At 43.5% G+C, this 15,026-nt stretch overlaps 1 protein-coding gene across 1 annotated transcript; it reads right to left on the minus strand.

Annotated features, from left to right (window-relative positions):
* Positions 1 to 254: 254 nt before the first annotated feature.
* On the minus strand, positions 255 to 6,107 carry SIKE1 (suppressor of IKBKE 1). The gene is made up of 6 exons (XM_066625532.1): positions 6,030 to 6,107; positions 5,126 to 5,294; positions 4,927 to 5,032; positions 2,404 to 2,546; positions 1,570 to 1,683; positions 255 to 726 (listed from the first exon to the last, which is right to left on the minus strand). The coding sequence occupies exons 2-6, from the start codon at positions 5,282 to 5,284 to the stop codon at positions 607 to 609; spliced, it is 642 nt and encodes a 213-aa protein (XP_066481629.1). The 5' UTR covers positions 5,285 to 5,294; positions 6,030 to 6,107; the 3' UTR covers positions 255 to 606.
* Positions 6,108 to 15,026: the final 8,919 nt, after the last annotated feature.

The following is a 15,026-nucleotide window of genomic DNA, read 5'->3' on the forward strand; positions in this document are numbered from 1 at the left end:
GCAGCCGTCCCTGGCTGCGGGGAGCAGGGCACGAGCACCTGCAGGGCTCCTCAGGTCAGGGGAAGTGAGAGTGCGGTGATTGTGCTCCACTTCCCGTTTTGCAAAGGCAGAGCACGATCGCTCCGCTGTCACCTTCCCTGACCCGGGGAGCCCTGCCGAAGGTCGCACAGGGCTCCCTGCACCCCCGGGGGGCTGCAGGGGGCTTGGGCAAGTGTACCAAGCCCCTGCAGCTCCCCTGAGCTGCCTCCCCCCCGACCCCGCAAAGACTTACTGCAGGATTCAAACTCCCTGCGAGTTTGAAAACCTCAGACTTAGGCTGAAGAAGCCAAAATTGACACAGTAGTTCTATGCAACTGAAATTTCTGGGAAAAATGTATACTCAAGAAAAAAAAATTGCTGAAATACAGGTGTGCAGGTATTTCTCTACATAAGCAAGCAATGCAAATTGTAACCAGCAGAGGGTGCCCATTCAAAAGCTGCGTACAAAACACAGTTTAGAATACAGCAAAAGACTGGAATGATACCCAAGAAGAGACTGAAGGAATTAAAAGATAGCTTGGAAAATAAACACACATTTTGCTACAGTACAGTTACCAGCTTCAGAAATCAACTATTCAGTGGAGGTGTTTTTGTGGACTGAGCCGTGTCATTGAGAAGTTCTTCTTGTCTCACCTCAATAGATTCTCTGCTGATTGATAACAGTTTTCGTAACTCTTTGTTTTCAAGCTGTAAATAAAACCAAAGTAAATAAGCTAAGACAGTGACCATAGACTACTACAAGCTACTACAAAGCTTGTCCCTTCACCAATCTTGCTCACAAATAGAGAAAGTTGGGTATTACCGAGGAGGAAATGCTTTATGGACCTTTTCCTTACCCACTCAGAAGATTAACTGAGCCTATATTTTTAACTTGTACCTGACAGCCTATCATGTGTTTTCAGAAATCTACCAAAATCCATTCTACAGTCAGCCAACGAATTAGAGGCACTTCATGTATGTCACCAAAACAAGAAAGCAACTTTGCACTTTTTCCTGCCTCACCATTCTCACCACAACTTTTTATGCAAAAATCCTTCAGTAGTTACCCATTAATCAGTCTTGAACTACCAAATAAAATCCTAATAACTGGATGCTATAGAAAAACCAGGCATTCCCATTTCTGCTTAATTGCTGACTTCAAAATATATTTTTCTCATGCTATGAAGTTCTGAGCTAACTACAGTATTTTTCGCCCTCTAAGATTCTAATTTGTGTTATATCAGAGTGAAGCAGGAGAGATTAGAGTCTTCTAATTTATCCAAGAGTGGTGGCCTCTTGATTTAGGCATATTTAAAGTTACAGATCTGCATTCTACTGTCTTGAGGCTGCCTGCCTTCCTCTTCCCATCAGCTTCAGCATAGTCTACAGTAGTGCTACATTGGAGCAGGTGAACATTAGCTTTTAGCAGAGTGGCAGTAAACTATTTCAAGCTAGGAGAATGAAGAAGCTCTACAGATTTCTTTTTAGTAAATGTAAGGCATAAACTTCTTCCCCTTTTATTCCACACTCCAGAGTTGTTCAAGGTCTTACCTCTAATTGTGCTAGTTTTTCTCGTATTTCATAGTACTGGTCATTGTCCACATTAACAGCTTTCCTCATCACTTCTCCCATCTCACAGATTCTGTCTATGTGATTCTCAATTTCCTGTGGATAGATTTCAGAACAACTTATTCCAACAAAATCTCCAGTGAGAAAAAAATCAAGTCATATCAGACCATGAGAGTTTTCTGTAAGTTACTGATTTTGTCAACAAAGGAAACGGTGGATTGTTGTTTTTCAGTACACTCATAACCTAGACTCACATAACATCTTTGAAAGAAAGTCTACAAAAGTAATCTAGAAAAACTAGGCGCATACCTAATTGATGGAGGGGGGGATATCTTTCTAGGAATATTGCTTGTATAGGGTAATAATCATTCCTTCAACATATGATTGGAAATCCAGTTAAGATGGAGGATAACCATCCAGGCAGCTGTACTCAACAGTCAGTGGAAAGTTGTGGTTTAACACTCTGACAACTACACTGACACACCACACAGGATGTCAGGTACTAGGACTGGAGAATCCTGGGTTCAGATTGCCATTCAGCTATGAAGCTCACTGAGAGCCCCGTACAATGTCTTATTCTAGAAAGAAAAGGCACTTCTGAGCTGTGGTCACTAGTGGAAATAAGATGTTTCAGAAAAAAACCTCTTGAGAGAAATACAAAAAAGAGATTAGAAGCAACATCATAGAAACAGAGCACAACACCTAGGCAGCTCCCTTAAGTGTCATCTTTACTACTATTACTATTATTATTACTACTACTACTGTCAACGTCTCCCCCCTCCCACCAAAGAAAAGATGATGGGAATAATTCCTTACTGCAGATTGAGACTGATGCACATTTAAAACTGGCTGGGCATCCATATCTTTTTTTTTCATCATTAGCTGCAGCATGTGCTTCCTGTATTTGCTCATAATAAGTTCCAAAGCATCCTGGTGTTCCTCCAAGGACACCCACAGCTCTGGGGGGAAAAAAAAACACCACAAGGAATTAGAAATTAGAAAAGTGGAACATAAATATGATGATGTTGTTGTTATTGTTGTTAATAAATAATAATAATAATAATAATAATATGAAGGAAGGTATCCTTTACACTCAGTGCAGAAACCCTTTAACGTAAATGCAACTACTGTACCAGAAGATCACATTAAGGCTGTGTAATTTCTCCAGTTTAACTTAATTTCATAATTTACAAAGTTCTCCATCTGCATGGATCAGGGCCTATTTAATTGGCTGGGAACTCTGGACACTGCAGCATAATATCCACTGCTAACTGGGTAAGAGGCACTTTTTAAACTGGGTGCTCCTCTTTTATTTAGCAGGGAGAGAGTAACTAGGCCTCCTTATCCCAGCAGTGTCTTTTCTAGAGGCTGTCTGCTGGTGTTCTTTTGCGTCTTTTAGATTGTGAACCCTTTTGGGACAGGGAGCCATTAGTTATTTGATTTTTCTCTCTAATCCACTTTGTGAACTTTTGTTGAAAAGCAGGATATAAATACTGTTAATTAACAATTGAATCTAAGCTGGTGTGGATCTGATTAATAATCTGGATGGCAGACCAGTGGGAATGCCTGAGCAAAGATAGGCTACACACTGGCTCCCTGAATTATAGACAATTGCATTGGTGCTTTCCACAGGTGCAGTACATTGTTTGTGGTTCTTTCATGCAAATGTAATAGTACTGGGTCAACAAGAGCTGGCCTTTCGAGGTATGTGTGTTTTGAATTCTGGACAGAGTTTCAGTGGTTAAAGGTACAGGCACTCTGTCATCCATTGTATCTGGTCACTCTGAACACTCTGCACTTTCATGGGGGGGGTAGTTTTTATTTTTGCAGGGGAGTCTTGGGGAAGAGGCGACCAGCACAGAGGCCACCACAAGATACAAGATGTAACACCTTGATAGCAGGGACACGCAGTGGGTGGGGAGGCGGAGCCTCCCCACCCAAGTCCTTCAAAATGCTACACCACCGTGTGAGGCACTCAAGAATGGAACCAATACATATGTTGGCGACAGTGTATATTTAGTTAATACAGTGCAGACTTGTATGTTCTTAGCTCCTCTGATACCTCTTAGGCACTACTGATTAAAACAGAACAATTTTTCATTTTCCTGTCTCTCCTAATACCACTTTTTCAGACATCTCAGCCCAATGCTGTTTAGTCTGGGATTCCTTCTCCATTGATTCAAAATCTGGCTTTATGTCATGCAGTCATCAAGCCTGGCTTCCAATCCTGTGCATATTTACTTGGAAGTAAGCACCAGTATGCTCAGAGGTTTCACGTAAGCATTGATTATCACTTATAAAGCCTTACAACTATAAAGAACCTGGATATCTGAAGGCCTGTATTTTTCCACATGAGCCTGCCTGCACACTGTATTTATTATCAGAGGCCCCTCTCTGTAACACAGCCTACAGAAGAGTGGCTGGTAGGGATACATGAACAAGGTCTTTTCAGTGGTGGCATCCCCAGGCTGGAGGATTCACACTACTGTGAGGCCTGAGTGGTTTACTTATTGCCAACTTTAAAAAGTTTAGTTAAGACTATTCTATTTCATTTGGCCTTTCGTTAACAGCAGTGCCATGCTCTGTAATTTTATGTGTGCTTCAAGCTTTGGCTACTGTGCTCTGTTTTAATCAACTGAAACATTGTATTGTGATGTTATTGTATTGTTTTATTACTATGTAAGCCAACCTGATAACCCCTTTATTGGAACAGAAATGTTATAAACAGATATTTTAAATAAATAAGAGCGCATAATGTTGAAGTCAGTATACTTTTCTGTGGCTATTGTGGATTACATTTGCTGATCTACCTAGCAAATATTAGTACCTATACACCAGTGTTTCTCGTTGTATGCCCCTAGGAGCCCTGGGGCTCCCTGAGACCCCATCAGGGGCTCCAAGAGCCCACCATAAGTGGCAACTATCTGTCCCCTGCCCAGTTTGCTCATCCGCCCCTCCCACCTCCAGCATTTGGGGTTGCCCCTTCTCATTCCCCTTCTGTTCTAATACTTCACCAATATTGGGTGGCAGGCTCAGCACTGCTCCACTCTGCACATAACCTGTTGCTCTGAGACTCTGCATATGAACCAGTAGGGTTCCCTAAGAATTCTTTTAGACCAAAATATTTGAAAATGTTGCTGTATGCCAAGCGTAACATCTTGCTTTTCATACAACAGATGTTGAATCACCCAAACATACACAGCTTGAATTTGCATAATCAATAACATTTTTAGGAGCAGAAAACAATGCTCTTTATCCATTCAAAACAATCACAGAGATTATGCTCCAGAATGAAAAGTCTTCAGTTAAATCCAATTATATCATTAGCAGAAGGTTCACCTCTATTTTCCTGTTGCAGATCTCTGATCTGAGTGTTCTCCTGAGAGAGCAGGATGTGAGGTTTGTATTTAGACATGTCTTTCAGCTCAGCTGCATCTTCTTGATACTTGTAAAGCAAAGAGAGTCCATGTGAGGCCAGAAAAGTATGATTAATTCTAGGATCTAATTTGCCACCCTAGTCCCCAACCCTTTCATTTACCTTGTGAGAGAGAGCTGTACCAGCCTCCTTCATGGCCACCACCCGCTTATGCAGCATACTGGACTGGTCAATGAGAGACTCGGCTGCATTATCATGATCCTTCAACCTCTCCAGGAGTGTCTTTGCATCAGTGAGGATCTTCTCTATAGTACAGGCCATTGCCAGAGAACTGAATGAAAGTCAGAAAAGGAGAGAAATGGGGTCAAGACTCCACCAAAACCTGTGGGGCTGGGAAGCATTACCAACACATTCAGGGTGACCAGATATAATGGAGGACAGAGTGCCTGTACCTTTAACCACTGTATAGAAGAGGGGATTTTGGCAGGCGAAGCTCAAAATGGAAAAGTTTAAAAGCTGCCAACATACCCTCTTCTATACAGTGGTTAAAGGTGCAGGCACTCTGTCCTCCATTGTATCTGGTCACCCTGAACACACTGCAGTTTCATGGGGGGGGGGTAATTTTTGCAGGGGAGTCTTGGGGAAGAGGCGACCAGCACAGGGGCCACCACAAGATAGAAGTGACACCGCGATAGCAGGGATGTGCGGTAGGTGAGGAGGCAGGTAAGGCTCAGCCTCCCCACCGGAGTCCTTCGAAAAGTGCCGCTGCCGTGCGAGGCACCCAAGCACCCACAACCCACGCGCCCTGGGTGCCGCTCTGCGCGTGGGTTGTGGGTGCTTGGGTGCCTCACACGGCAGCGGCACTTTTCGAAGGACTCCGGTGGGGAGGCTGAGCCTCACCTGCCTCCCCACCCACCGCACATCCCTGCGCATGGCTTGTGAGTGGCTCAACCCATGGCTCTGCACATGGGTTGTGGGTGCCTGGGTGCCTCACGGCAGCATTGCTTTACAAAGGACTCCAGTGGGGAGGCTCAGCCTCACCTGCCTCCCCCCCACCTCCACCTACCTGCCTGCCTGCCTGCCTTTCCTGAGAACGGACAGGATCTCCGGTTCGAAGGTGCGCTACGCCCAGGATACCCTCTAGGGGGCGCAAGCATCCCGATTCCGAACCCGGCCGCAACTTCCGGTGCAAAGTGGTTCTTTGCTTCTGTTTATGTCTCTCCCAGTCCAAGGGTTACCATCTCTATGGTTCTCGGAGGGCACTTCCAGTTGGCGGTTGCAGCGGGTCAAATCGTCCGTGTTTGGGGTCAGCGAGTGCCAAAGGTGTGCTGCGAATGGAACCCTCGAGGCGCGAGGCTGGAGACTTTGGTTCCGTAGAGAAGCCTGGGACGGCAGACCTTTGCTCGCCAGGACGGCGCCTCTGCTGCCACCTGCTGGCCTCTTAGCGGGACATCAGAAGAGCCGCGCTGGCTCAAGCCAATGCCCCAGCTATTGTAGTATGAAACTTTTAAAATAACAATCTATATTCCACCCCACCCCCCCAAAAAAAATCTATATTTCCCAGCTAGTCCAGCCTCCTGCATCCCGCAGTGGCCCACCAGGTGCCTCAGGAAGCACCAAGACCACAAGAGACCTGCAACCTGGTGCCCTCCCTTGCAGCTGCCATGCTGAGGTTGCCTACCTCTAACACCAGGAGGTGGCACATCCCCATCACGGCTTGTAACCTGAGATAGACTTTCCTCCAGAAATTGGTCCAACCCCCTTTTAAAGGCATCCAGGCCAGATGCCATCACCACATCCTGTGGCAAGGAGTTCCACAGACTAATTACATGCTAGGTAAAGAAGTATTTTCTTTCATCTGTCCTAACTCTCCCGCGACTCCATTTTAGCTGTTGTTCCTTGGTTCTACTGTTGTGTGAAAGGGAAAAGAGCATCACTCTATCCATCCCTGGCATAATTTTGTATGTCTCAATCATGTCCCCCCTCAGGTGCCTTTTTTCGAGGCTGAAGAGGCCCAAACGCCATAGTCTTTCCTCATAAGGAAGGTGCCCCAGCCCAGTCCTCATTCTGGTCGCTCTCTTCTGCACCTTTTCCAGTTCCACAGCATCCTTTTTGAGATGTGGTGACCAGAACTAGACACAATACTCCAGGTGTGGCCTTACCATTGATTTGTACAATGGCACTATAATATTAGCTGTTTTATTCTCAATACATTTTCTAGTGATCCCAAGCATGGAATTAGCCTCCTTCTTTTTCATTCTTAGTGGATGTCCCCTGGTGTTGTGTGAGAGGGAAAAGAACATTCCCTTATCCATTCTATCCATCCCCTGCATAATTTTATATGTCTCAATCATGTCCCTCCTCAAGCACCTTTTTTCTAGATGGAAAGAAGCTACTATTTAAAGGCAGGGGAGGCTTCTCCGCTTGAAGAAGCCTAGTGAGCCTTGTGAAATTCCCTCTTCCATCCTGTCAGGGTGGCAACATCAAACACAGACTTGATGGCTCGAGTTTGTTCAGAGTTAGGTGTGCCTCAGCCCAGTCTCTTCAGTACCATTTTCATTTTCTGGCCAAGGATGCGCTTCTCTACATAGAATATAAGAAGTGCCCTGCTGGACCAGTCCAGAGGCCCATCTAGTCCAGCACCCAGTTCCCCCAGCAGTGGTCCACCACTTGCCTCTAGAAAGCCTGCAAGCTGGAGAGAAAGGCATAGCCCTCTCCCAGTATTTGTACCACTACAATGAATTTCGGAGGCATACTGCTGCTAAACAGAGGTTGCACACAGCCGTTGATAGAATTCCTTGCCATGAAATTATCAGTCCCTTTTTGAGGCTATTCAAGTTAGTGGCCAACACTATACAATAGTGGCAAAAAATTCCAAATACTAATTAGGCACTATGCAAAATTCCTTTGGACTGTCTTAAACCTCCTACCTGTCAGTTTCACTGAATGATGCCTGGGTCTACTATTGCAAGGGAAGGATTGTACAGTATTGCTGTTCCTTTTAACTTCCAATTTACAAACTCCCCCCCCCCCAAAAAAAAAAAAAATCTGAGAGAAACTGCTAAGTTGTCACTGAGGTTATTTGCAGATAGATTTATTCTCATTTAACCAAGGATCTGATAAAGAACTACTACTGAAACTGTTTATGTATTGCTTTTCAGCAAATTCCCCAATCAGTTTACATAGCAAAATAAGTGAAACGATGTTTCCCTGTTCCAGAGGCTCACAAAAAGGGATACATACACACACACACAAACACAAAGATATCGGAAAGCAGCTCCTGGAAGTGTAACTGTGCTGAACTGAACAGGGACATTTGCCTTCCCCCTTCTAAATACTGTATAGGAGAACCACCACTTGAAAGGTGCCTTTTGGCCCAGTTAGCAGATTCTGATTCCAGAATCGTTCCAGAATTCATTGAACACGTGCTACACTCTGTATGTGCACAATTAAGAAGGCATCACAGAAGAGCTCTAGCTGGGTGCACTGATGTAGAACTGGATGGCATATATGATACCCAAATTATGTACCACATCATGGATTCTGTTCAACATCTGAGGCCCTGCACTAGGTGCCAGTTTTGAATGAGGTTTGGCAGGTATGTACTAAGAGCAGTTTTTGTATCATGTTCCCATAAGAAGAACACTGCAGGCAAGTCTTGGGCACCAGCAAGTTGTTTCTTTGCTCTTCAACTGTCTCTTACAGCTTGTGCATCCTGATTGTCTAGTCCAGTGCTTCCCAAACTTTTTAGCACCCGGACCCATTTTTTAAATCAACAATCTATCATGACCCACTAGAGGAAAAAAAGAGCTCTGGAAAGAAACATTTTTATTTGTTAAAAATAGTTAATAAATTATTTAGCAATAAGAATTGGGGTCCTGTGCTCCCAAGGCTGCTAGAGACATTATTTATAGTATAGGGGGGAGCCCCTAATCCATATCTATGGATCCATATCTGCAGATTCAGTTATCCACGAATTGGGTCTCGGCCACCCCAGCATGCACCCCTTTTCACACATCCCCTCCAGAGGCTAGGGGAGCTGGGCAAGAGTACTTTCAAAGTTATTTTTTTATGGACGCAATCCTAACCAACTTTCCAGCGCTGACATAGCTGTGCTAATGTGACGTGCACTGCATCCTGCAGTGGGGAGGCAATCAAGGAGGCCTCCTCAAGGTAAGGGTATGTTTTTTACTTTACCTTGGGGCTGCATTGCGGGTAGGTCAGTGCTGGAAAGTTGGTTAGAATAGCGCCCTATGTTTCAGAAACTTTTCACAAGTCAGAAAATCAGCTTGTGACCCATTGGTGGGTCCTGACCTACAGTTTGGGAAACACTGTTGTAGTCTGCTCTTTTATTTTCTCCTCCCCTTTTCCTCTCCTCATTTTTGCCTGTGCCCTCTAGAGACAAACTTCTGAACTGCAAATGGAAAAAGTACTACAGGTTCTGTACTGCACATCTATAAAGTTATAAGAAGGGTCAGTTTGGTAGTGGTTCATCTTCCCCAGAGAGACCTGCCAGGCCCTGAAACTGCAAACCTTTTAGCATCAGGCCTGATCTTGGAGATTTTCAAATCTTTTGGCTGCTAAGCTCATTTTGCTTTTACTGGATTTATTTTCTGTTTTGTGATCTTCTGCTTTGTTTCATGGCTATTTTATTGTACAATATCGAGTTTTGTTGTTTTATTTTGGAAGTTTTGCTGGTTGTTTTAATCCTGTTATATGCTGAGGTTATCTTTGACAAAACAAATGGTACACAAGTGTTAACAATAAAATAAAATATGCACTGCCCCCTAGTCTGATCTTTTGTATCAACAAATAGGTACACTGGGGCCCAAGACTAGGGATGATTTCTGTTTGAGAATGCTGGGTGCAGGATTTGCCAGTTAGAAACAACAGGAATTTAGCTAGATGGATCATTTGTTTGACCCAATATTCATGTTCGCTCTTTTAACAAAACTGTGATCCATAAACTAGTAAAACTTAATTTAAATGGAACCGCTGCTACTGAATAAGTGGGTCCAGCAGCTTGATCCGATGTGTGTTTACTTGAAGTGAGTTCCACTGATTATAATGGAATTTACTGTAAGTACAGAGGATTGCAGCTTGTCCCATGGAAATCTATGCTTTAAAATGATTATGAGACCTTTCTCCAGCAAACATTGGCAGAAATCAATGTATACTTCCCATCTGTCGGGAGCCTTATCCCCCCTCGACCTATGTTTACATTAGTGCGGCCTATTCATGGAAGGAGAGAGTTTAATGATGTAAGAAATGTTGCATTTAAACCATTATTATGCCAAGAAACTAGAATGTTGGCAAATTAAAAATGTCTATAAACAAAGCTTAATAAAGTAATTCCACTGTGCAGGGCTCTCATTTCAAGTAGCATTTAAGGAAACAATATGGCAAGTATCTCACAAAAAGATAGCCCTGAAATTTCTTCACTTAGAGATTGCATTAGAGATTGTGTACAAATAGTTCATGTTTTGTGAATGACTTTTGAGGATGAAAAAATGCATTTTCTAAACAACCAGATGTTTCTCAGAAAACAATCTGAAGATCATTTTTCCCCTGTAAAGCGGTCACAAAATTAATTACAGACATTGTTGCCTTGCAGATTTGAACAGAAACATTGGTTGTCTTTAACACAGTTTATTTTAGAATTGTCTTGGCATATTTAATAGATCCTGCCCTGGCAAGACTTTGCACAGGAGTGTGTCCCACAAGCTGTGAAGTGAGAACTAGGCAATTTTGGATGGCCAAGGGGAGTTTGCATATCACCTGGGGAAGATAGTCTCAAACAGGTCAGTTGGAACAGTAAGTCCTACTGACATTAATGAGACTACTCATGGGTAAATCTGTATCTTATGGCAAAAGTTTAATCAAACTCCAGATACTTCTCAATCATATAATTCCAAAGAATATCTGCTGTGCAGGATCCCATTCTTTTCACAGTCATTGTTATGGCATTGTGGACATTTGCAAAATTTAAGCACAAATTATCAATCAATATCATCCTGATAAAGTTTGAAGTTGATTTTGGCCCCACTGAGTTCCTGAGCATGAAGCAGTAAATTACAAAAGACAGCGGCTCAAGACAGGTAGGTTGTGAGGTTTAACAACCCATTCCTATCCCTGGCAGGGCTATTGGGTGTAGCCGCACCAAAATGGCTACCGCTGCATTCAGCAGCACCACCAGGGCCACCAGAGGTCTCCACGGAGGAAGGGAACTTTCATCCCCTTCCCTCAGGGCAAGTCCCAAGCCCTGCAATGGGGTTTCTTAAGTCTGTGCCAGCTATTTTGCTGGCACAAACTTGAGAATTTCCATGTTGGGTTTTGCAGCCTGACACAGAGGATAGGATATAGTGGAGCAGGGCTCTGCCGGTCCCACTTTCCCCCACCCTGGTTCCTCCCCCCACCCTGTGATGCCTCCCCCCCCCCACACACACACCCAAGGCCCTCATCACCTCCCAGAGCTCTTACTGTGCTCTGGGCGGCATTCGTCCAGCACTGGGTTCAGTGCTGACCGGCGCTGGACTAGCACTGGCACTGACTTCTCTCTGGGTGTCACGGATGTACCTTATTGCATATTTGTGATACCCAGTGCCAACACTGAGGTAAGATAGGATTGGGCCCTACATCAGGAGCTGAGTGAGCAGCTACACTTGTTAAAATTGGCACTTTTGTTTTCTGTAGCCCAAGTAGTTGTGTTAACTCCAGTTGTGATCACACAACTGAACATCACACAGAACAGAACATCACACAGAACAGATCACACAACTCTCAGATATATCTTAAAGGACAGTACTAAATCCACCAATCATGTACTTCTTCTCCAGCAGCTTCTGTTTAGCTCTGTTGTCGTCACTCCATGATGGGGTCCAGGCTGACAAACTTTCTGAGAGGGAGAATCTGGGGTCCTGAGAAGCTCTGCAGTCCTGAGGTCCTGGGGAATCTGGGGTCCTGAGAAGGTGCAGCTGCTCAGCATCCCAAGACCGTGACTGGAGATTTGTGAAAGAACCCCTGGTAATATTGGGTTTCAGAATAAACAAGAGGAATCACGCAACAAGGTGTTATATCTCCCCAGTTCTGTTCACCTTCAGCAATTGCAGACTCAAGCAGCCAATCACCCCATTTTGCTGTTAGCTTTTTTCCAGCCACATCAACATATCTGTGGATCTTGGGAGCCACTGAGTATGCTCAGCCAGTAGCAGGCTGTTTTGGTGTTTTTTACACCCCTTTTGGAGAAAATTCCACTGGATTCCATGGAGCTTACTTTACAATAAATATGCCATGGCTCAGACTGCAGGAGCTAGGTGGCAATGTTATATCCCATCCTAGTCTTCTCAACTTCTCTTCCACATCTCCCTCTGAAGTATGCCCCATTGAACTCCATGGGGCTTTCTTCAGAATAAACTTTCCTGTTAGGTTGCAGCAGTCATTCCCTGTATTTCTAATCATGCTGTCTCATCTCTCTCCTCTTGTCTATTTTATTTCTCTCTCTATTTCGAGTCTCCTTCTCACAAACAACCCTTCCATTGTTTAGTGCATTTCAAATGCATTATAGTGAAAATTAATGTCCTTATGAGCAGGAAATCTGATCAGTGCTTAAGCCCTGAGTTTGTTATTTTAGAAGAGATTATAACCATTGTCATTCTGTTTGATGTAAATGTCCTCTGTGGTAGCCTTCAAGGTGTGATGTCTTGGGCCTATATCTGGAAAGACTTCTGAGCCTGCGGTTAGACACTGTGGAGATCACTGGATTCCCCTTGTCATCCAAAGAGGACTTTGGGGGCAGACCCTTGAAGGGGGGCACCACTGAGCAGCAGCTTCCCGGCCAACTCTCATCTTCTACCAAGCCATAGCAGACCTCTGAGTACAGTGCTGCTCCTACTGTAGCTTCCTGGATGACTTTTGTCTTCTTCCAAGCCACGGCAAGCCACTGAGCAGAACTTTGTACTTGGGGGTCTGCAATGGCTCGGCAGAAGCCAAAAAGTGGCTGGGAAGCTGTTGTAGAAGAAACAGGGGTTGGCTGCTGCACTGTGAAGCCCCGCCACCCTCCTCTGAACCCAGAAGTGATGTCACAACATCACGTGACGCTATGATATCACCGCTCTAGGCAACACTGCCCCTGGATACACTTCTGCCAATTTCTCGTAATCTCTTTAGAAGATCATTCAAAAGCAAAAACTTTAACACATAAACTAGCCACAAAGTATATTTTCCTCATAGATTTTTTTTACTGACTTTATTCTTAGAAATTTACGTTGTGGGCTCTCCCCCCAAAAAGTCAGACTACCCTGGATCAAATTAGTTTCTGTCCTAAGTTAATAAGATTACACCTGGCTCACTATTGTAAATATCTGGACCATTGGACTGATGTATTTGCATGGCACACAGACACATATCCTTGACCTGACAGGCCCTTGTTATCTATTTAAATACCACCTTTAACAGTGCTTAATGAATTCCAGGCTGAGATTTGTCAATATGTCATCTTATCTAATATTCTTGTTTGTTCCTTCTCACAGTAAACAGTCTCTATTCAAGGGTTTTGGGGTATGTTTTTTAACAAAAACCAGACATTCTGTTTTGCTGACTGGATTCTTTGTTACTGATTTGCTAAGAGAAGGTACTGTTACTGATAGTTAGTGTCCTCGATGCTTAATTTGACTTTGTTAAATGGCACTTTCAGCTTTTTCTAATGACTGGAACTTAGTGGCATATTAAAATATTGTACTATGATTGGGAGTCTTCATTCAAATCTTATTCCCTCTGTCATCTACAACTATGCGCTTCTGACAGTTTTTCTAAAGTTCTTTTAAATATAACTTTGATAATACCCTTTTATGATCTTTAGAATTGAGCACCCATTGGAATCTTGTTAATTGACCCACAGTATGGTTTTTCCATGACAGTCTATTTACAAATCTCATAAATTGGTGAATTAATTGAAGTCTATAAAGTACAGGGTTTTTTGGTTTTTTTTTTTTAAAACCCTAATGTGTAAATCCGCCATAGGACACGTGTTCCTGATGTACAAAACAGTAATCAACACATCGTATTTGCTTTCACCCAGTGCAGAAAATGGTTCCCTGCTTTGGTACTGTATTTGTACAGCACAAGACTATGCACATTTACTTGGAACGTAAGTCCAACTGCGTTCAATGAGATTTTCTCCGTTGTGTAGGATTGTTGCAACCTTACTATCTTTATGATAGAACAGAGGTCACTGAAACAGAGGAAAAAACTGAAAGCTCAGCTATATTCTGTATTTGTACCATGGTTTTAATACTCAAGAGATGACATTTTTCTCTCTCTTATATATCCAATGAAACTCCAGAAGGATTTCTCCCACACAAACTGCTTTTTCATCAGTTGAAACTGTTGCATGTTTGCACCCGTGTAACACTTTCATTCTTGTTAGCTTTGGATAAGAGAGCACTGGAGACTTATGAAGTATTTGTAATACAGTATTTGCTTTATTTACAAGTATACAGGTTTGAGCATTTGGACAGAGGGTGCAATCCTAACCCCTTATGTCAGTACTTTCCAGCACTGGCATAGCGGTGCCAGTGGGATGTGCTGCATCCTGCAGTTGGGTGTCACTCACAGAGGCCTCCTCAGAGTGCTGTGCCAGTGCTGGAAAATGCTGATATAAGGGGTTAGGATTGCGCCCTTAGATAGCATACTCCTGCAACCAATACCAGCCGCATGAGTTTTTTAGGCTGCAATCTGGATGAAAAAGTTATCTATCTTGACAGTTTGATAAAACACATTTTAAAACTTTAATGAAGTGATTCATTAACTGATTTGAATGCAAATGGAATTAGGTAACACACCTATCAACCTACTGGGATGCTATCCAGTAGGTGGCTATGATATTTGCAGAATCATATTCCACACAGAGCTATTCTGACTGAAGTACTAACAGGGTGGTGGTGGTGTTGGAAGTGGGAACTGGATTTTTTCAACAACAAAATACTCCAGCTGGAATACCAAGAAAATGTTATTCATTTGTGGACGACAGGAGCATGCATTTGAAAAAAGGCATATGGGTTCCCAG

This window comes from Tiliqua scincoides, chromosome 4, assembly GCF_035046505.1.
Source record: "Tiliqua scincoides isolate rTilSci1 chromosome 4, rTilSci1.hap2, whole genome shotgun sequence".
Taxonomy (NCBI): Eukaryota; Metazoa; Chordata; class Lepidosauria; order Squamata; family Scincidae; genus Tiliqua; species Tiliqua scincoides.

What these genes read in the sequence shown, in the direction of transcription:
- SIKE1 (XM_066625532.1), bottom strand. Translation starts at nt 5,284, where the DNA reads ATGGCCTGTACTATAGAGAAGATCCTCACTGATGCAAAGACACTCCTG. An exon ending in GTACAGCTCTCTCTCACAAG is followed by an intron (nt 5,033 to 5,125) that starts GTAAATGAAAGG and finishes TTGCTTTACAAG; the next exon opens with TATCAAGAAGATGCAGCTGA. An exon ending in TGCATCAGTCTCAATCTGCA is followed by an intron (nt 1,684 to 2,403) that starts GTAAGGAATTAT and finishes ATCTATCCACAG; the next exon opens with GAAATTGAGAATCACATAGA.